Source organism: Bactrocera neohumeralis, chromosome 3 (genome assembly GCF_024586455.1).
Source record: "Bactrocera neohumeralis isolate Rockhampton chromosome 3, APGP_CSIRO_Bneo_wtdbg2-racon-allhic-juicebox.fasta_v2, whole genome shotgun sequence".
Classification (NCBI taxonomy): Eukaryota; Metazoa; Arthropoda; class Insecta; order Diptera; family Tephritidae; genus Bactrocera; species Bactrocera neohumeralis.
This window is the reverse complement of record NC_065920.1, coordinates 75,987,242-76,009,361: the sequence shown is the minus strand read 5'-3', so window position 1 is coordinate 76,009,361 and position 22,120 is coordinate 75,987,242. Positions and strand designations below refer to the sequence as shown.

The 22,120-nt window shown below is 39.5% G+C and overlaps 4 protein-coding genes across 4 annotated transcripts; 2 read left to right on the top strand and 2 right to left on the bottom strand.

Moving 5' to 3' along the window:
- Positions 1-544: 544 nt before the first annotated feature.
- LOC126752317 (tRNA (adenine(58)-N(1))-methyltransferase non-catalytic subunit TRM6) lies at positions 545-2,127 on the top strand. The gene is made up of 2 exons (XM_050463033.1): positions 545-1,573; positions 1,641-2,127. The coding sequence occupies exons 1-2, from the start codon at positions 622-624 to the stop codon at positions 2,060-2,062; spliced, it is 1,374 nt and encodes a 457-aa protein (XP_050318990.1). The 5' UTR covers positions 545-621; the 3' UTR covers positions 2,063-2,127.
- On the bottom strand, positions 2,059-3,107 carry LOC126752318 (cytochrome c oxidase subunit 5B, mitochondrial-like). The gene is made up of 3 exons (XM_050463034.1): positions 2,572-3,107; positions 2,335-2,511; positions 2,059-2,263 (listed from the first exon to the last, which is right to left on the bottom strand). Exons 1-3 carry the CDS (start codon positions 2,675-2,677, stop codon positions 2,160-2,162), a joined length of 387 nt encoding a protein of 128 aa, XP_050318991.1. The 5' UTR covers positions 2,678-3,107; the 3' UTR covers positions 2,059-2,159.
- A 95-nt stretch (positions 3,108-3,202) lies between these two features.
- On the bottom strand, positions 3,203-5,028 carry LOC126752319 (cytochrome c oxidase subunit 5B, mitochondrial). The gene is made up of 3 exons (XM_050463035.1): positions 4,777-5,028; positions 3,726-3,899; positions 3,203-3,607 (listed from the first exon to the last, which is right to left on the bottom strand). Exons 1-3 carry the CDS (start codon positions 4,856-4,858, stop codon positions 3,501-3,503), a joined length of 363 nt encoding a protein of 120 aa, XP_050318992.1. The 5' UTR covers positions 4,859-5,028; the 3' UTR covers positions 3,203-3,500.
- A 301-nt stretch (positions 5,029-5,329) lies between these two features.
- Positions 5,330-7,286, top strand: LOC126752254 (intraflagellar transport protein 52 homolog). The gene is made up of 6 exons (XM_050462928.1): positions 5,330-5,527; positions 5,580-5,797; positions 5,860-6,103; positions 6,159-6,342; positions 6,424-6,675; positions 6,751-7,286. The coding sequence occupies exons 1-6, from the start codon at positions 5,418-5,420 to the stop codon at positions 7,042-7,044; spliced, it is 1,302 nt and encodes a 433-aa protein (XP_050318885.1). The 5' UTR covers positions 5,330-5,417; the 3' UTR covers positions 7,045-7,286.
- Positions 7,287-22,120: the final 14,834 nt, after the last annotated feature.

The following is a 22,120-nucleotide window of genomic DNA, read 5'->3' as shown; positions in this document are numbered from 1 at the left end:
TTGAATTTCACAGAAAAAATGCTAGCTATTTAAAATAACACTTTTTAAACGCGTTTAGGAAATTTTTCACACTTTATTTCACTTTTACTGAATATAAAACACACACAAAAGCCTTTTCACTGACTATAACACACTTTTCACTTATGAAAAAGAAATGCGATCATAACACAATAATATTTTTATATGATTTCTGCCTTTAATTTAAAATATATCTTGATTTAAATCCGCGCAAATTAGAAAAGCTTCACAACTCTTCAGCCAAAGTACCGTAACTAAAGAAAAGAATAAGTGCTTATTTTCAGCATACGCTTCCTTCCGCCTGGAAATAAACCTGCCATATCTCCGTTTTCGGAATTTAGGTTAAAAATTTTTTTGAATTATATTGTTATATTTTCTAGACATAAATAATCTCCAATAGCTCAAATATAGACATATATAGTTATATACTTAAATATATTAAATTTTAACAGATAAATTGTAATGCTGATTTCAATACAGTGGTAACTCAATTTATGTTCACGTGTTGCCTCTGGTTTTTTGACATTCCGGTCAGCAAGTGTTTATGCCCGGTTTATGTTTTTCTGTGTGGTTCCATAATATATTAAACAATAAAATAATACCATGACAAAAACTGAAGTCAGCGAAATGCCCAAAATTCAATTGGGTGACTATATAGTGATTCAGCGACAAAAGTATACTAAATTGCAGAAATTCGGCAATTTGGATACAACATCCATGTTGGGTAAAGAGCAATTGGAATTACGCGGGCTTTTGGATCAACCTTACAGTGCCACTTTCAAAATGTGTCCCAAAGAGACCACACCTTCCAAACAGCGTGGACAACGTAATCTCCGTCTACACACGCTAGAGCTGTGTAATGAATTGGAAATGCGCGACATACGCGATCGTTTGGGTATATCGGCAAGTGGTGCTGATAATCGCGACATAATTGACGATGGTGATTCGCAAGCGTTGCGACCACAGGATATTGAGGAACTGCGCGAACAACATAGTGAATCGACTAAAATTATTGAGAAAATTGTTGAAAATTCCAAAACATTTCACGCCAAGACCGAGTACTCCCAAGAAAAATATTTACGTAAAAAGGAGAAGAAATATTTTGAATTTGTGCAAATACATCGACCCACACTGCGCTTAATTACGGAGATTTACTATCGACAAGATGCTGACAAAGTGATGGGCATGCGTTTGGACACACTCTCACAACTTATCTCCTACTCAGGCGTGAGTGCATTTGGCAACTACTTGATGTACGAAAGTGGCACAAACGGCTTGTTACCAGCTAGTTTCCTGAATTCAATGGGTGCTGGTACCGAGGCAACATTGGTGCACATGCACCCCGGTAATGTGCCGCAAAAGCAAGCTATGCTCGCCCTAAATTTGCCACATGAGCAATTGCAGCGTTGCATCTCGGTAAATTTGTATTCCGTATTGCGTGAGTACTATCAAGGTGAAAGTCAGGAAGGCCCGGAAGTTGCAGCAGAGCCAAGCACACCATTAGAAGAGATTGAGCCTAGCAGTAAAAAACAGAAATTGAACGATGGTGATGCGGGTTAGTAAATACAATATTCTGCAATTAAGTAATAAAAATAAAAAAAAAAACTTTTTTTGGCCTACAGCACCCGCAACTACATCTTCTACTAGTAGTGATAGCAATGGCGAAAACAGTACGTCCCCGGCGATATCATCAGTTAACACACCGGTGCAAACACAAAAATGGCAAGTGGAAAACCGTCGTGCTTGTGAACTAATGCGCGCGAAATTCGATGGGCTCGTAATTGCTGCCAAGGAGCATCCGAGTAACATAGTACAAGCCTTATTACCATTTGTAAAGTCCTCCCGACCGATTGTTGTGTACAGTCAAAGTAAAGAGTTGCTCATGGATTTGCATGTAGAGCTAAAGAGCAGTTCAAATGCCACAAACCTGCATTTGACTTCAAATTGGTTACGCTATTATCAAATATTGCCTAATCGCACGCATCCGGAAGTAAATATGAATGGTAATAGTGGCTACCTATTGACCGGTTATACTATAGGTTAACAGTTTAAGTTTATAATGATAATTATTTAACTACAATTAAATACAATAATATGTATGTATGTGAATTACTGTTGTTCACTCTTGTTTATACATTGCCTTAAACCGGCTTTACTTCCTTCAATTGGAAATAGAATCCACATTCACAACGTTTTGGCGCACCTTTTTCAAGCCACATCCAGTTCACAAAGCGATTGCCCTTACCTAATCAGAAACGATGGTGAGCCAATCAATTGTTTTTTCCAAAATAAATGAACACAGCTTTAACAACTCACAGGAACAGCCCACAATACGTCCATCGAATGCGGATGGTATCATTGTTGGCTGCTCCTTGGTGCCGGGTCCGCGCTTTAAGACCGTGTCGAGCAACCAAGGATCTTTATTACCAGCCTTCCATTGTTCTAATTCACGTTTCTCTATGCCAGTTGCATGATCCATGGGATCGTTCATTTCTTTGGGCGAAATGATTATTAAATTAAGCGTGTACTTAACATAGATATTCCTCTACGCACCCGCTAAACAAATTTTAGTACTTGAGATGCAGCGTATCGAATCGCAAACGACTTTACGAGCGGCTTTCCGAAGCGCAAGCGAACAGTTTATTGTTATTGACGCCATACTTTTGTAGGTGTAAGCGTATTTATTTCTAATTTCAGCTAAAACTAACTCAAATTTCCCTTTTTACTCGCCGCTATTTCAATTTGAAATAATAAATTTTTACAATAAATGCGCAGCCTACTTTACACGAAAATAACATGTTTGCATATTTGAAGTAATTTTTCTGCGGTTGTTGTAACGGGAGAATTCCACGGAGTCCTTGGCCATATAAAAATCCCGGCCCGTTCTGGTTACGTAGACCCGACCGTCGTGCAAACAGCTTTTTTGTGGTTAATTAAGTTCAGTCTAAGTATCATTGAAAGATTGTAGGTTAACTAATCACTTATTAATTAAATTATATGTATTTATTCAGCATTTTCAAAAACAACTCGACTGCAGTGACAATTAAGGAAGACTTCACTCGTAAAGAAAGCACGTTCAACAACTAAGGATAATTAAGAAGAAAAAAAAGCAGAAAGAAATATTGCGACAGAAACCCTTTCGAAAACTAAAATGCACTGAAGTAAATTAATAACAAACAAGGCGTTTCTCTTCCACACTGCAGTATGTGCTCTATTCATCGCATACATTTAACATTAAATATTACAGTGTTCTTATTTCATTTATTAATTATTTATGTAATTCTATGCCAGTGGTGATTTTTAGGCTTTAGCAAAGCAACATCCAACATAGCTTGCAACTCTTTCAAACGTTGATATTCTTGCATTAAGTTCTCGGTTTTATATTTCACTATTATTTTAGAGTTTTGTGGTTGGTTTTGTGAATTTATTTGGTTACTTTTTGCTTAGTAAAATGAAATTAGCAGTTTATTAAATTATTTGATTTAAACAGGAGCCTTTTCAACCAATTTGAACCAATGACCGCATTCACAACGTTTTGGTGTGCCCTTTTGCAGCCACATCCATTGTACATAGGTTTGATCTTCTTCGCCTGGTATGCGGGAGGATGACAACAAACAGTTAACCGAAATAAAATGGAAATAAAGAAATATTTAGAATAGTTTGATACTAGCATTAAGTGTTTACTTGATAATTGTCGTTTTACTTACAGATGCAACCGACAATACGGGCATCGAATGCTGATGGTATCAGGTTGGGAGAATCTTTGGTGCCAGCGCCACGCTTGAACACTTTCATGTCGAAGGGATTATCGTTACCAGCGGCCTTGGCCAGCAGTTCACGCTTTTCAATACCGGTAGCGTGCTCCATAGGGTCGTTCATCACTACAAAGAATAATATAAGTACCAAAGTGTGGTGTTAAAATTTTGTTATGTATTTACTGGTATAAAATGTATATAAAAACATGTTATATTAAGTAAATACTAAAAATATTTGATAAAATACATAAATATAATAAAGATTTGAGGGGTGGGGGTTTCTAACAGCCAAACATCGCAGTACTTAAAACTGCATCACATTGGTCTATACACTTTATGTTTTATTTCAATACTTTAGCAAGTTAGACATTCCAACAAGGCAAATAAACATCGCATATTGGCATATGATTGTGTCAAACTAAAAAAAAACTTTCAACTGTAAAAGTTACATAAACAGTTTGCGGTCATTGGGGGACTTTCAATACATTCGACTTGCATTATAATTATCTGACATAATGGGCGTCGGCTACTATAATACTAATGAGTTAAGAAAACATTACTTTAATACTTTTGTACTCAAAGATAAATTTAAAAAAATGGTTCCGAGAAAATCTATTGATAATGTGATTGAACGTTCGGCTGAACGTCAATAAATGGTTACATAAACATAGAGTTCCTAATCGCTAGCGTTGAAAATATTGCTTGTAGTTATTAATTTTTATAAAATTTTATGAAAAAAGTTCATAAACTCCAGTTTTGTGTTCTTTTACATTACGTAACATTCACATCCCGACCCTGCCGCTCATGCTTAGATATACTCGTCACACGAGAAAAATGCGTGCGAACTGTCAAATAGGTGCCATATGAAAAGTTCGCAGTGCCATAACCTTCTGGTAATACAGTTTTAATAGCTTCTTCCTAGATAATCCCGACATATGGAGGCGCTACACCTTTACATCACGGTTTTTTTCATTTTATGTGCCTTTCCGCAAGTTTCACTTACTTTTACAGAAACGCGCTGGAGTGTATTGCAAATTTTGACGTGTCGCCGCACGCAAAGCCATACGCCCACAAACCGAAGCCATTTTTGTGTAATTTAACTACTGAGTTTGATATCAAATCAACAAATATTCGCGATCTGCGATCACACAAATTTTCGATTTTTGACAAAAACTTTGATTTATTTCGTAATTTTCAACACACACAAGCTCGCTGGCTCGCTGTTCGTCGCTGCTTGAAAAGGTGAAAAGTCAAATTGACAGCTCCGCGGTGGTGATGTTGCCATTGCAGAACTACAGCAAATAGTTGAGAATGGGCAGCACTGCAGAGTAGCGAGTGCAGTAATTGTCAAAAATGATTTTGCTTTTAGAAGCTGTTTGTAATATAAAAGATTTTAGTAATTTTCAAATAAGCTTTAAAATCGAAGATATGATTAAATTGAACTTGGAAAAATGAATTTATATTTTTACAGTTAATGTTAAACTGTTTGTCCGGCATCACTATTAAACTTATTCAAATCGAATTGCAATGAAGTGTTGCTAGGAAACGGAAACGAACAACACAAGCCGGCTTGTTGAAAATACACTGCGTTAATGCATTTAACATTTTAATTACTTAAAAATAAAAAATTGTAATAACTGAAAAATGTCTAAAGGTGTCATTTGCTTTGACATATCGAAAAATGAACGTTTCCAATTGTCGGATAACTATAAAATGTTGCATCGCAAACTGAAAGTAAATTGGAAAGTTGAACAGTAAGTATAAAGCAAAGTTTGTTCAACATGACGTTAAAAAGCTGTCTAATAGGAGCGATGGTGAGCTGAAGAAAGAACGGTTGCAGCGTGTGGGCATATTTGTGCTGGCCGGACCGCAGGATCGCTTCACCGAGGAAGAGTTTCAAGTGTTGAAGGAATTTGTGGAAAAGGGTGGCAAATTGTGGGTGTTGCTCGGCGAAGGTGGCGAACAGGAATTCAATACAAATGTGAATTTCTTTCTAGAACAATATGGCATCTACATAAATAGCGGTGAGTTTGACGGAATATAGGAACGCCAGTGGGTCCTAACATGCACATATTTGATCTTTCAGACACCGTTGTGCGCCCACATTACTACAAAAATTTCCATCCTAAGGAGTGCATTATCGGCGGTGGGGTGGTTTGCGAGTCGATGTGGCGGCATTTGATCAAACAAGATATCGAGATGGTCGATTATGACTTTAGCGATGAGAAATACAAAATACACTTTCAGTATCCATACGGCGCGACGCTAAACGTCTCAGAACCGGCGAATGTGCTACTAAGCACAGGACCGGTTGTTTATCCCTTTAATCGGTAAGCGTTTTCGATTTTAAATGGGTACACTTTTGTAGTATTTGGCGCTTTTTAGACCACTAGCTGGTTACTACGTCAACGAGCATGGTGGCAAGATACTCGCCATCGGCTCTGGCTACATGTGGCACGATAAGTATTTGCAGAGTGATAAGACAAACGACGCGTTATTGGAATATTTTATACAACTTTTGGGCGGCAATGAAATACAATATTCGCATTTGGACTTCAACGATGTGGAGGTGGGGAAACGTTTGAAATATGATTAAGCAAACTTAAATAATTGACTAAGCGAAATTGCTGCCTTCCGCTGGTTTTTACAGATAAACGACAATAAAACATTTACCGATATCGCCTTCATTGCTGATTTGCCGAAAGCTTGTCTGATCGACTCCATTGGCGGCACCGAAACACCTGCCGATTTCAAACAAATGTTCGACATGACAATCTACTCGCTAAGTAATCGCCTGCTGAAGGATGTAATGACGACATACGAACAATTGAATGTCAAATATGAACCGTTAAAAATAATTAAGCCGCAATTTGAGATTCCGCTGCCGCCATTACAGTTAGCGGTTTGTGTTAAAATTAAAAAAAAAATGCATTAAGTACAAATATATCTAATATTTTATTCTTCGCCATCGCTTCAGACTTTCCCACCCATCTTCAGCGAGCCTGCCGCTCCACCACTCGAGCTCTTCGATTTGGACGAGGTGTTCAGCGCCGCGCGCACACAACTGGCCAATATGACCAGCAAATGTGTGCAGTCCATTACGGCGAAGGATGCCAGTAAGCCGCTAAATTCACGTGAATTGGAGAATTACATCAAAGAGTGTGCGCGCATTACGGGCATCATACACGAGCACCAAGATGTGCAAGCGCGTGAGATACTTAACATATTGGCGCGCCAGATCGTTAGCTACAAACCGTACGCGGATGAGTAGTGGACGCCACAGCCGAAATTGGAGCGGAGGTGTGATATTTCGACGCGAGGCATAATGTAGACTAAATATTTTTTAGTTTTTAATTATTTTTTGATTTTTAATTATTTTTTTTTAATTTTTTAATTTTCAGTTGCTTCTATTGCACAATGTTGTGAAAGAAATTGGTATGCAATTATGATACTATTAAACGCTTTAATTGAAAAATATGCAATATTCAGCCACAATGCACCCATACAGATAAACATTCTTCTTTTTTACGCTTAAATTGCAAGGAGCTGCAGTAAACACTATTTCATTTTGCTCACATCTCAATTCACAGGTAGGTTAATCTAAAATTTTTTGCATAATGAAGTTGAAAAATGATCACAATTTGTGTTACCAAGTAGATTATTTGGAAAACTAGAGTTTTCGGTATTGAAAAAGCCTTTGACACAGTCACACACCGCTTCTGCAGGACATAGAAAAAACTACGCTCCCTCCAGAACTGAAGAGGTGGACCACTATTACTTGAGTGGTCGTCAATCATTCGTATAATTTAGAGGTAAAACCCCAAAATTGAGAAGGAATCAACAAGGGGTTCAACAGGGTGGTGTCCTCTCCCCGCTATTGCTTAACTTTTTTATCTCGAAACTCCCACGGCCACCAGAGCTAGTTTCTATCACCTCGTACGCTATTGATTGCACGTTGGTATGTGTTCGAAGCTAAACGGCTATCTCTCCGACCGTTTTTGCTTCCTCTCTGCACGGGATTTAATAGCCTCCCCCACTAAATCCACAGCGACCACATTTACGACCTTTCGGACGAAGGAGTACAGACTGACCATAATATTGCAGATAGGATACCTTTTGATGTCTCCTATTCAACTCCTGCATAGTGAGGCCCTTATGCTCCCAGTTAAGGATCATAACGAACTCCTCTCCAAGCAGTTCTTGCTGGAGTGATTTCGCAGAAACCATCCTTGCAGTCACCTTCATAGAGCGGAACCTAGGAACATCAAGAGGTCATTCCTCAACTATGTCGACGACATCAGACAATACGCCGACCAGACTTCGGGCGCAATTCACTTCTCATAAGCACTGATCGCCATTCACAGTGGAGCCATCAACACCTTCATCGACTCCCTTTCAGTGAATGGAAGTACTTGGAGTCAAACCACCACCTATTGCAAACGAAGAGCTGGAGTTGCCGTGAGAAACGAGAGTGACCCTTGCACAGCTTCGTTCTGGATATTCTTGTAGGTTAAACTGCTACCTATCCAGAATAGACTCCGACGTATCTAATATATGTCTCTCGTGCAATAAGTCTCCGCATGACATTGGCCACCTCTTTGCATTGCCCACCATCCCCACCCATCTGACACCCCTCACCACTCACCCCTTGGTCCGACCTCGTGGAAACAGCACGTTTTTGGGCCTTCCGTTGAATGACGTTGACGACAACTTAGCTAATCCTCACCATCCTAACGGAGATTAGGCACCCGTTAAAACAACAATAACATAAAAGATCAATATGACCATCTAAGTCTATTTAGCGACATGGCTAACTAGTCGTCTGTCTTTGTCAGTCCCTCAGATTTTACGATATCGCTATGAAATTTGGCATACGTTCTTTTCTCTCAAAGAACTTGCTCGTTTATCGGAACAGCCGATATCGAACCACTACAGCAGATATTTAACTGTTATACAAACTGAACGATCGGCATCAAGTGCTTGTATGGAAAACTTGTTTATTTGACGAGTTACCTTCCCGAAATTTGAGGTGGAATACTTTCCAAAGGATTGCTATAATCTCCGAATATTTTGTTCAGATCGGACTACTATAGCGTATAGCTGCCATACAAAGTGACCAATCAAACGCAACATAAACATCTTTTTATACCCTCCTATGTCAAAAGCAATGTACCTGTTAAGGGTATTATAGTTTAATAAATATATTCTCATATCTTCGCACTTATTCTATGGAATCGCCATCTTTATTATAAATCAAAATATTTAATTTTTCAATGCTCCAACATGTATACACATGTAAATACATATATTTTTGTGTGTAAACACATAAGTAGCTACAGAAGTATAAAATGTCAACACAAATTATTTTTTAATTTATCACCCAATGCTGTCTGCTTTCATGCGCATGCGTAACTGCGAAGTCAAACTTCAAGCTAATGCTTCTTTTACACGTCTCCCACACTTTGTGTACATAGAAATGCCGATTTTCACACTCAAGACTTCATCAACAGACTACACTTGGCACTTCCTGAAGTGCGGCAGAGTAGCGTGGCAGCTAATTGAAGTGTTGACAGCGATTACCGCATAAATTTATCATGTGAACAACTCGATTGTTGGGGTTCAGTACCAATAAGAAGATTCACAGTGATGTGAGGCGTGAGGGGAAAACTGTGATTTTTTTCTCCCATCATGCTGAAGCTAAATATTTTGGGGAACATTAGGTACATATGTGTGGCATCTAATTATTGTATTAGCCTGTGAATGTGCTCGTTAATATGAAAGCGATATATAGTTTGTAGTGGCCACTAGGGACTTGTTAGTTTTGTTTAATTTTTTGTAAATAAAATAGTAAACAAAGAAAGCGGCAATTAAAAATCGATTCGTAAAAACAGTTGTTGAGCTTTAAATCATAGAATGCATCGATTCTACTTTAAATATGCTGGTTAGAAGCTTGTAGGATGGAGCCATGCGTGGAAGTCCATGCAAGTGAAGAAAGTTCTCTGAGCGCAATTCACTTGGGAGTGGCCAGAAACGATTTTTTTACATATGGCTCAAGCAGCTCACGACTTCCGGTGGTAGACCATGTATCCTCTGGGTAGCGAATAAACATCCGTTTAAAGGCGAGCTAAAGTGAGAATGCGAAACATCCCTCCCCAGGGCTGTGCGCTGGGTTTGCGACCTGCCACGTAAAAAACACCCCCAAAATAATTGAAAAAAAAACCAAACAGGAAGGAGGAGCTTGTTATCTTCACAGTTGGTCTGCTTTTTATGACAAATCCTTTTTATGAAGGCAGCAAGAAATTGGCACCTAGAGAGTCCTTCTTGAGATCGATTAGGGCATCTGATTCCTTTACAATTCAGAACAACTCAAATCGCATCTTAGTATAGCGTGTCGAAGGCTTTTTCTAGTTCTATGAAAGCTACATAAAGTGCGGAGCACTTACCAACAAACTGCATTGTTTGACGAAAGCCATCCTTTCTAAATCCATCGTCGAGTTCCGAAAAAAGTCTTCGCTAATTTTGGCAGTAACTTTATTAAGGTCATTTTCACATTTAAAGGTCATCCTTTCTTTGGGGGATTATTGATAATATCTTCTTTTAACTCTTAAGTGAATCAGCTAGAATTATTGAACAGGATTAGAGAGACGCTCTGAGAACTAATCTCATCAATTTTGGGGTACGTTGTTGATTTGAGACACTAAATTTGTTTTCAAAGGTCTTATACTCGTAGTGATATCGACTACAACTGACCATGGATATGGAAATGGAGGTGTTACCTACGATGCATCTACAGAAAAAGTCTACATAGTAAAAAAGTACGGTTTTGGTAAGGAAGTTAGACCCTATATGACAATCTGTGTTTCCTTGGATGTGTTGATGTAGCCCTTATTGTCACTTTGTAGTCTATATTAGCTTTAGAATAACGGAAATATACTTGTCTTGTGTGTATGTAGAGGTCTCTGCTGCGATTCGTGGCCGTTGTAGTTTGAGTCATCTTCGTGATGTCATCGACCCGTTTTTGTTTGTCGCGATAGTCCTTAACAGTATAAAAGTCGAGTTGCGTTCCGGCTAAGGAGACCCAATTTTCGTGGGAACTGAACTTTAGATAAACTTTCAGGCGTTTCCTCTTTGGAATCAGTGCGCAAGATCGGTTTGAGAAATATTCCTTTCTTAGTACTTCAATAAGCTCTCCAGCCGGTTGCACGAAAACTTCTTTCAGGATGCTTCAGTTAGATAGTCCTTAAAAGGATAAAAGTAAAGTTCCGTTCCGGCTAAAGGGATCCAATTTTCGTGGGAACTGAACTCCGATCAACTTTCAGGCGTTTCTTCTTTGCAGTTTGAGAAATATTCCTTTATTAGTACTTCAATAAGCTCTTCAGTCGGCTGAACAAAAATTTGTTTCAGTATGCTTCAATAGTTCTTAACAGTATAAAAGTCGAGTTGCATTCCGGCTAAATACTTGTAGACCCAAGTTTCGGGGGAAATGGACTCAACTTTCAGGCGTTTCCTCTTTGACTTCAGTGCGCAAGATCGTTTTAAGAAATATTCCTTTATTAGTACTTCAATAAGCTCTTCAGTCGGTTGAACGAAAGCTTCTTTCAAGAGATAGTCCATAATAGGATAAAAGTCGAATTCCGTTCCCGCTAAGGAGACCCAACTTCCCTAGGAACTAGACTTTCAAGCGTTTTCTCCTTACAGTCAGTACCTAAGGTCGGTTTTAACATTTTTCAGGGTGCTTTAGGTGATCCTTAATTTTGATGCATCCCGGTTTCGCTTCGACTAAGGAGACCTAACTTCGTGGGAGCTGGATTAGTCACCACAACTTCTGCGGTAGTTAATTGAACATTCAGAACATTCAATATTTTTCATCGTTTTTTAAGATGTGAAGCAAGGTGCGCCTATAGAAATCAGTGCTGTGCATATTTACCTACATTCATACATATAACAGCCCTGCAGCTGCCGCCGATATGCACTGTCCCAAACGCCTCGTTGAGCAAACAGTTTTAGTTTTTTATATATGTACATAACATCTATGTACGCGTGTTTGTATATGTGTGTGTACACACGATGCGTTGTACACCTTAGTAATTCGACACCATAGGAAGTTACCTTGAGTGCATTTCATTTCACTTTATTTGTGTTTTTACCAGAAAAAAGTCGTCTATCTCCAGCACTCACACATATGCACACACATGCATGTACATTTGTATGCTCCCTCGCATGCGCAGCCATATAAATATTGGCGTTCATTCATGGTTTCACAACGAGCCATATTCAATGACATGGCATCTGCATGAGTTGAAAAAAAGCCATTTTTTATGAATGAACGGCAAAAACTATTTCTACTCCAACACCAAACCACAGCGCAGTTTATTTCCTCAGCACCCTGACCATTCGCTTAGCCCTGGCTATGCTGATCAGCAGCGAGATTGTAGAAAGGATATTTGATTGCAAATAAATAATTTCTCATATGCAAATATTTGTTTAACTTTGGACTCTTGTTTCAAGACTCAGCTGTTGCAAAGTCAAATCAAGAGTGGCGCTTCACTCCTACACTTGAGAATTCTTCAAATAACAAACAGGACATTCAATTATCGTCCAGCTGCTCACGATATTTTCATACTTTTACCTCTACTTTCCTTGTTTGTTTATTCGTCTAAATAATCGCCCCAAAAATATTTGTTCAATGACCTATTTTGTGGACAGTGCTAGCGGTATCATTTCCGTTGTCTCTTCTCTTCCTTTTCTCTTTGTTTTATATTTGATATACTGAAGTAGTTTTCACGTTTTAGGAGAGCCCACAATGCATGTATAATATATATAAAGTACCGTTTTAAAGTTTCGGAAATTCTTCTTCTTTACTGGCGTGGACAACACTTATGCGGTTATAGCCGAGTTAACAACAGCGCGCCAGTCGTTTCTTCTTTTCGCAATGTGGCGCCAATTGGATATTCCAAGTGCAGTCAGGATCTTCTCCACTCGGTCTTTCCAACAGAGTGGAGTATTATCGTCCATACGTCGTCCATGCCTCTGCACCATATAGCATGAGTGACTAGAGTTTTGTTTTTGTAGCACCTATTGGCAAGAATTATTCTGCGTTGGATTTCGTGGCTGACATTGTTGTTGTTGTTAATACTGGTTTCACGATAGACGCAATTATATACGATCTACGACGTGGAAGTCTACAGTAGCTTGATGACAGGAGATATTTCGCCTTGACCTCGTTCACTACCACACCCATTTGCTTCGCTTCCTTATCCATTATGGAGAAAGCAGAACTAACGGCGCGGTTGTTCAGGCCAGTAACTGGAACAGTCGATTCGCAAAGCTCCTCTTTTCTCTTCTCTTCTTCTTTGGCATTATTACCATGGGTCGCCTCAGATGAATATATCCTTAGCATGTGCATCCCAAGTGCGAGCAGAGCTCTATACGCTTGGTCCTTTATGCGCCTGATATAACCATGTGCTTGTAGAACTCATAAGTTCGTGGTTTCATCTTTTCCGATATTCATTGCTCACGCGGACGGCTACAAAGTAGTTCCGAAGAACTGAACTTTCGAATGCTCCAAGTGCTTTCTCATCTTTATTCGTCATCGTTTATGTTTCTGCGGCGTATAATAGGAGGAAAAGACAAAGGGATATGCTTCTTAATTGCCTACCGATCCCAAAGTAGCATCTGTTGGCCGGAGTTATTCTGCACTTGACCTCCTGGCTTAGATTATGGGTGAATCTTATGATGGTTCCGAGATATACAAAGACTTTAACTTTTTCAAACGTATATGTATGTAGCTGCCAACAATGATGTAATGCCCAAGAGCGACTAATCTTTGTGTGTGGCGTCCAGGTACTTTGTCTTGTCCTCGTTCACCACAAGACCAGCCTCCTTCACTACTTTTTCTAGGCTGGAAAAGGCTAAGCTGACGGCTGTACCGTTAAGGTTTACGATAACAATAGCATTTGCGTAACCCGGTACCATTGTACATACTTTTAGAGTAGTAGTAGTACCTGCCTAAAACCTCGTCCGGTATCGAACGGTTCGGAGAAGTCTTTCTCGATTTTGTTGGAGCTGATGGTTGTGCTCAACGTAGTTCTGCATAAACGTATGAGTTTCGCAGGGATACCAAATTTAGTCATGGTGTCAAATAGGCAGGCTTTCAGTGTTGTCGAAAGACTTTGAAATCGATAAAAAGTTGATGGGACGTCGATATGTTTGTCCAGGTATTCTTCGGGATTTAGTGTCTTATGCAAATTTGGTGGATTTCTAAGGTTTAAGGTGGGCGTCTGCAGTTTATGGAAGACTATTTTCCCACTGAACACATAGTAAAACCTTCTTAACCGTCCAAAGCTAGGAGTCAATGAAATTCTCTTTAAGAGCACATTTCAAGTTTTGTTATCGACGTCATATAACGGTATAATCAGAGAAACAGTGTGTCCTGGTTTTGAGGGTGGTATGGATTACATACATATGTTGAGGTGAAGTCAGCACAAGTGGAGCCTATAGCATGTACGAATGATCAGAGTTCTTTTATGCTTGTGTTCCGCCGGTCTTTGGCTCTTTGGCTTCCACGAGAATTGTATTGATTAATTCTTTGAATGAATAATTTATGCCTAATGTTTGAAGAATACATTGTCGATGTGAAACTCAATCTGATCTGTAGTTTTAAAATTCATTTGCAATGAACGGACTTTACTAGTGAGCTATATGGATAATAACCGGGGTCTAGTCATATGGACAATTAGTTTGAGACATTGAGGTAGTATATCAAAGTCCAAATGAGCATAATTATATCTTTAAATCTTTGTCGCTATAAATTGATAAGGTCTGGTCTCAGAGAGGAAAATTCTTAACCTTGAAGATGACAAGCCTAAATGTGATATGATCACTTGTTTTGGCTCCACATTGAGAACGAGTTGTACACAAGTTGAGCAAGAACGGATAGAAAATGACATATACAGTCTTTAATGGCCGAAAAATCTAGGAAAAATTATTACTCTTTTGCTCTATCTCCTCACCTCCAACCAGCTAAGCTCCATCTAATTTTAGCACTGCATTTACAATTGAATATTCTTTCACCAAAACTAGGAAGTACAACGCCAGTTATGCTTTCTGGCGCTAACATAACAACAACAATAATGATTATTTTAGTAAGATGATGGCGATAAAAATAAGAAGGCGCCACATGCAGAAAAACTTGAACTTGGCACTCGTGATGGCAAAGACTAACGCTGTTTTAGGTGTTGTGCTAGAAATTATCATAAAATCTACGCGAAACGCTGATTACCAGCGCTAGTTAGACGTGAATGCTTATGAAAAACAAAAAATAATTTACAAAAAAAAGTGAGGTTAGGAGCTATGAATGAGGAGGCAGATGCTTAAGTGCTGTTTGGTATGTCTGTATGTGCATATACAGTTAGTATCCAGTTTAGTCTTAGTCTTAGTTTTAGCGCTGCATGTGTATGTTCAGTGGATGATGGCTATCGAGTGGTGGAAGTGGTGGTGGTAATGGCGTTGCCAATGATGTTTGCAATTTCGATAATTTTATTATTTACTTTAATATGATTTTTAGTGTTATGCGAAAGCAGTTCCAGTATTTTTACTTATATATGTAGATATGTATGGAATTGAGAACGTCTATAACTTCGAAGTTATGGTATGTCTGTGTAAAGAGACGTTTTGGCAAGACGGGAGAGTCTTGACCATGCATTTGATATTATTTGATTCTTCTGGGTTTCCCAGATCCGATTATTTCGTAACCGGAGACTTTTAGGTATGATTAGACTGAGAAGAGAACGTAAGGAGTAGGAGCGAATCGAATTTTGTATGATGCTCGATTGAACGGCTAACACAGTTGAAAAACACCGAGAAGGCAGACAATTTTCTTACATATGCGCAACTTTCATCTAAGTTCTGTTATGTTCTTCGATGAAAGTCCCTATAATTTTTATCAGTTCTTCGCCGTTGTATTTCTTTCTTGCTCAGTCGTGGCTCTTCGGCTCCAGCAGTATGGAATGGATACACTAACCAACTTGGTAGGGTTCGAGGTCCATCTAAAAACTCTGCATACTTTGAGCCCGGCACCCGGTTGTAATGCAACTCCACATTCAACTGACAAGGTGTCAGTTCTTCCCTCCAATGGCTCCTGCTTCCCGTATTACCAGAATTAAGTCTCCGGTCCGACGTCGTAGCCGAAACTACTACTAGTTGAGCTTCCATACTGCTTTGGACTGGTGACCAGGTATTTCACTTGCGTCACATACTTGATGCTGACCCTGTTCAACCGGCCAATCGGTGGACGAACCGGCGACAATCTGCCCTTAAGCAGCATTGTTACCGTTTTTTCCATCGATATGTCCACCCCCACACCTAAAGCCCAAGTTTTACAATCTCTAGGAGATACCCGTTCTAGCTCAGACCGCGAGCGACCTTCGACCAGAAGAAGAAGGTCGTCCGCATACGCAGAATACTTACAGAGTTGTTTGAGCTGCCCAAGTAGACACTTCATCATAAGGTTCCCAATATGTGAACCACTCCGACTCCACACTCCCATTCATGCCGAGTGGAGAGGCCTTTCTGTCCCAAAAGTAACTCCACCAAAGAGTAATTTCGGACAGCCAAACTCCTCTAGCCGTTGCACCACTCGACCCTAGCTTACGTAGTCAAACGCCCCATTGAAGTCAACAAATATGCCAAGGACATACTTGTTGACATTCTTCTTAACGACATTCTGAACATTAAACCATGTATCCTCTATACTGGGTCTTTTCCTGAACCCATACTGCCTCACCGACCATATACGCCGCGTTAGCTCCTGAAGTTTTTCCAGCACTTTTCCAAGTACTGGACGGAGATTGATGCCTCGATAAGGACGGGATCGATCCTGACATTATCAGGGGACTTCTAGGGATGACTAAGCATCCTCGCTTCAGATCTCTAGGACGCCGGACTAAAGTCCTGCAGGTTAAGCCGGAGTTGCACTTCCATGAACCCATATAGTGCGGAAATCTTAAATCAAAATTTTTTTTCTTCTAAAATAACCCAAAATTTCATAAGTTTATTCCACAAAGCAAACGATCGCCGCACAATTATCACAAAGTTGATCAGCGACAGATAACTCGAAAATCTCGCACATAAATCAAGCTACAACAACATGTCACGCCATAATCATTTCTTTTCACACCAAAAACATGTTTTATACACAGAATTCAAATGTTAGTTTACACGCTCCAACAAAGACAAGCGCACACCGGCGCATCCCCATCCCCCTGCAGGAACTTACAAACGGACTAACGAGCTGCCGCGCAGCCGCACTTAATAAATTAATTACAAATGACAATAAATTTAATTGAGCGAATGTTGTTCGGTATAAATCTTAGGCGTGATGTACACGTGAGTCATAAAACACACTTAAATACAAACACATTTTTGCTGAGGGTATTTTTTTGAGGAAATATTTTGGGGGAAATGTGAAATGAGGGGAGAGTTATTAGCAGTTATACTCTAAACAGTCCATAAATTGTGGCTTGTGTGCCATACACCTGCTTTTGAATGATTTCCTCGAAGTACCATTTCTATTCCTCCACTTTTTCCTCTTTCACCGTCATTTTTGTATTTTACCTTACATGTATGTATGTAAATAAGTTCTCCAGCAATTAATTTAGTAGATTTGGCTACATGTCCACTAAACTGACCGTAATCAGTAATTTTCGTTGTTTAAGTGTCAAAATGACAACAACGGTTACACGACGCCTTGACAAAGGCCAGTCACAGCACAGGCACAGCCAATCGGAACTCACTGCACTTTTACCGGCAAGCAGCGGGTTAGATAAATGGCCGACATGCATTTGACACTTGTTTTGATCTGATAGCACCACACTGATTTCAATTGTATTTGCTCTTTACACGCTTTGGAGATAAAAATATGAGTTAGAAAATAATTTGTTGGAGGAATAATGTTTTCGGATGAGTAATTCAAATTTACAAGAAGAACTGATTGTAAAAATGGTTGGGAATATTTGAAAAAAGCTGGACGTGGATTTGGTGGGTGACGTAGTAAGGCTGATAAACTTCCAGGACCGTACACCAACCAAACTGGCTGCCTTTCTAAAGTACGAGAGACTTGTTTCCGGAGTATAAAGTTAGCTAAGGTTAGGGTAGGTTATACTGGCCGGCTGTCATGCCATAGATAGACCTACTTCACCATAGTAATGTCAATGGAGGTATAATTTGAGCTGAAGTATTCGTCATACAGGACGTTAACGGTTTCTTTTGATACCTTGAATTGCGAAGCTCCTAGATATTTAAGACGCGCCTAGATAATGTTGAACAGAAACATGGGAGGTGTGCCAGCGTCTCTCTCATGCTCGCATGTGATGTCAGTAGGTTGTGACCTGTCATTTTACCAATAAACGTCTTCGCCCATTTTATCCAGTTAAAAACCTGCGTGTTTTCCTTCGGAGCTCTTTAATATGATCTCGGCGATTCTGCAAGCCCTTAAGCCATTCCCGCTCGTCTGGACCCGCCACTCCTTTCGGAAATTTCATGGTACAATTTAATTAGGAACCTCCGTATTTCCTGTTCTTGTCGGTAGCCAAACGGTTGGCACTTTTTGCAATCTCATCAGCTATTTCGTTTCCTGGAACTCCTTTGTGTTCTGGAAGTCGCCACATCTACTACTTTCATGCTTCTAAGGACATTCTCTGACGTAATGCGATGCGAGATTATTGTCTTAATGGCTGACTGGCTATCGGCTACTGGTATTGATCTTCAAAAAACTCTTTCTTGCATTGTTGGCTATTTCAGCCGCTTTCCTGACCGCAAATACTTCCATCTGAAAGATACTGCAGTATTCAGGAAGTTTAAAGGGTTGTCAGTGATACAACTTTGGGCAATAGATTCCGGCTCCCACTCCATTAGCCACTTTGAACCATCTGTCTGGAGTGCTAAATGTATACATAACTCCAGAACTAGCGACTTCAAATACCTCTTAGCTCGTTGTAGTGAAGTCGCGTTGAAATCGAAAGTATTAGTCAACGATCGAGGAACTTTAATGTTTAAACATTTAAGCCTTTGAGATCAAAAATGCAGTTAGATGGAAATTAAGACAGCTGGAACCGTAGGAACCAATATTTCTAAGCTTGTAAAAATTTTCAACAGAACGCAACATATTTCTCAGCAAACGGATGCTCAACAGTCACGGCCAAGAGTTCAAGCAATATTATGCTGCAACAAAAAATATAACAACAACAACCACTGGTATGGACGTATGCGCCACATTTTTGGCCTAAATATACCGATAATTCCATTGTGTTCGTGCCACTTAGAATTGAGTAGAGCAACGACGCTGTGGGTCCACGCACATAACCCGATCACAGAAATAAGAAGTGAGAATAAATGTCAATAAGGCGGAGGTAAGCAGCTGGACATGGGAAACATAACAACAATAAGCAACTTTGGTGGTTATTGCTTATGTTGTTGTTGTATGCTGGCCTGCATGCTATTGTTGTTGTGTTTGGAGGGTACTTTGTCGAAGATTTGTCACCTGGCTGACAATACATGCTGCCAACAGCGCCGCAACACACAGCGAAATAAGCTGTGCAGCCTTGCGAGCCAAGAGGATAGACGGACGGACGGACACACGCTCGGGCAGTTATGCATTTACGCATTTATGTGTGTTGTTGTTAGCATTTATGTTTGTATAGCTGTGTATTCACATGTGCGCTGAAGAATGCTTGCTGGTGGCGTCGTGGTTCGCGCTGTGGTCAACACGCATGCTCAACTGCTGCTGCTAGGCAGTTTAAGATAAAGTCGAAATTAATTCTTTTCACTTAAGTACACGATAGGCGATCATTAAATTGTCGACTCGCCATTCGAAGCTTGCGCGTTGCTGCATGTTGTGCTGCATGCAACGAGGCGTGCGGGGTGTGCGTCTTAGTCGTGGAGACAAGTTCGATTACGGCGTTGTTGCGGACTCGGCTGACTTTTGACTGCGTTTCTGCGTTGACTACACCGTGTTTAGATCAATGCGTACGGACAATTATTTCACTTGTTCATTTTGTAAGGAATTATTTTTTATTCTTATCATCTACCTACCCTGAACAGGGTGTATTAAGTTTGTCAGGAAGTTTGTAACATCCAGAAGGAAATGTTGGAACTGCTCTAAAGTATACATATATCGTCACCTGAAATGCAAAATAGCATAACATCACTTTTCATTAGTTTACAGGTGAAGGAAAAACGATACAATAGAAACCACTCATATTAAAGCAAAATTTGAGCTTTGGTTATAAAACGGTTATATATTGGTTATATGTTGGTTATATATTGGTTTATATTTTGGTTATATGTTGGTTATATGTTGGTTATTTGCTGGTTATGGATTGGTTATATGCTGGTTATTTGCTGGTTATATGTTGGTTACATGCTGGTTATATATTGGTTATATTTGACAGCGGAAGCTGAAAACTTGACGCCATTTTTGAGATATCGCCCTAAAATTTCACACGCGTCCTTTTTTCCCCAAGCGGCTACTAAGTTATTGAAATTGACGGCATCGTACATACCACTGTAGCATATAGCTGCAATACAAACTGTTCGATCGAAATCAAATTTCTGTATAGAACACGTTTTGATTCGACGAGATATCATCATGAAATTTGACAGATATTCTTGCTCGAGGCAACGCTATAATATCCGAAGAAATTGTTCAGATCGAACAACTATAACATATAGCTGCCATACAAACTAACCGAAAAGTCGACCAAGTTAAAGATCTTTTTATACCCTTTTATGCTATTAGAAGTGCACCTGTGGAGGGTATTATAGCTTCGATACAAGCCCAAATAAAGTTTTTTTTGCTTTTTGTTGTATTGCACACACAAGTATTTGGCATAAATGAAATAAAGGCAGCGAAAGGCGAAGAGTAATCACATGAGCATATTCAAATGCAGGAGTGTGAATGTGTGTATGCTTGGTTGTATGTATGTGTGCGTGCGCATAAGTTGTATTGGACAGGAAGGCAGACACATGATTTAATCGTTAATCTGTGGAATTTTAATCTTTGGAGCTTGGTGCACTGACATGCGCATTAGCGGCGAAGCAACTTCCCTCCTTAACTCTTTCTACATTTGAAGTTCCTATTCTATTTATGTACTTATTTCTTTTTAATTTGTCGCGAAGGTGTCGAAATTGTTGCTGCTGTTATCGCCCAAAGCATTGACAGTCGATAAGCTGACTCTCAAGCGTTTAGCCAACAAAGCACAACGGACAGACAGGCATACACACCTACAAACACATGCACATCTCACAAATCTTAGATTTCAAAATACCTTTGGTTGCGCGTTTTTTCCTAGTTTTCTCGTTTTCTCGCTACAATTTGTAGACATTTTTCCTCTTATTTGCTATGATTTCTCCTTGTTTGGTTATAAAGCTGCAATCGTCGTAATAAGCGCGCATGTCCATAACTAAAACCATGAAACCGCAAGATCAGCAAGCGTATCAAAAGCGAATAAAATGCAATGCAACACATTTTAAATCGGCGACGACAAAAGGTGAGTTAAATAGAAAACAATGTGACACTTCTATCAAACATATTACGTATCTTTTGTGCATCAGCATCTATGGGTGTAGCTAGATACATATATGTAAGTACATGCACTGAATGTAGCACCTTTTCTGTGTTTTAAATACTGACGTGTGCATTATGCGCGTGCAACTGGCAGGCGTATGGTCTTGCTTCAAGTGGCACAGCGTTAGAGAATGCAAAAGCACAAATATTTCTCATTTCAAAAGAAAGCATAAAATGTGAAGCAAAGTCGGTTACATATCTTAATAAAAGATTCCCACTTATCCTCGTGACCCCTTCGGCCTATTCGGTCTAAAAATTTGTCGAAAACATGAAAAACGTTAATTTCGGCTACATCGAAGCTGTAATAACCTTCACAGGTGTATTTTTATGGCATAAAAGGATATAAAGAGATTGATTTCCTAATTTTGATCCGTCAGCTTAAATGACAGCTATTGTATGTATATGCCATAGTGGATGGATCTGAATTTTTTCTTCGGAAACTTTTGCAATGTCTTGAACTTGTCAAATAGGAAAGTTGTCTATACAATCGCTTGATCTCTATCGTTCAGTCTGGTTGCGGCTATTTGCCATAGTGATCCGATTTTAGATGTTCCGACTTCATCTATAATGGCGAAGATACCGCTAACGCGGTTATAGCCGAGTTTACACCAGCGCGCCTGGCAACTGGAGATTTCAAGTTCTTACTTACTTGGTCCTGTTGGCGAGAGAGGACTTTACTTTATTTTCTGAGCGTTGTATTTCATGAGTTACTCATGCTCATGAA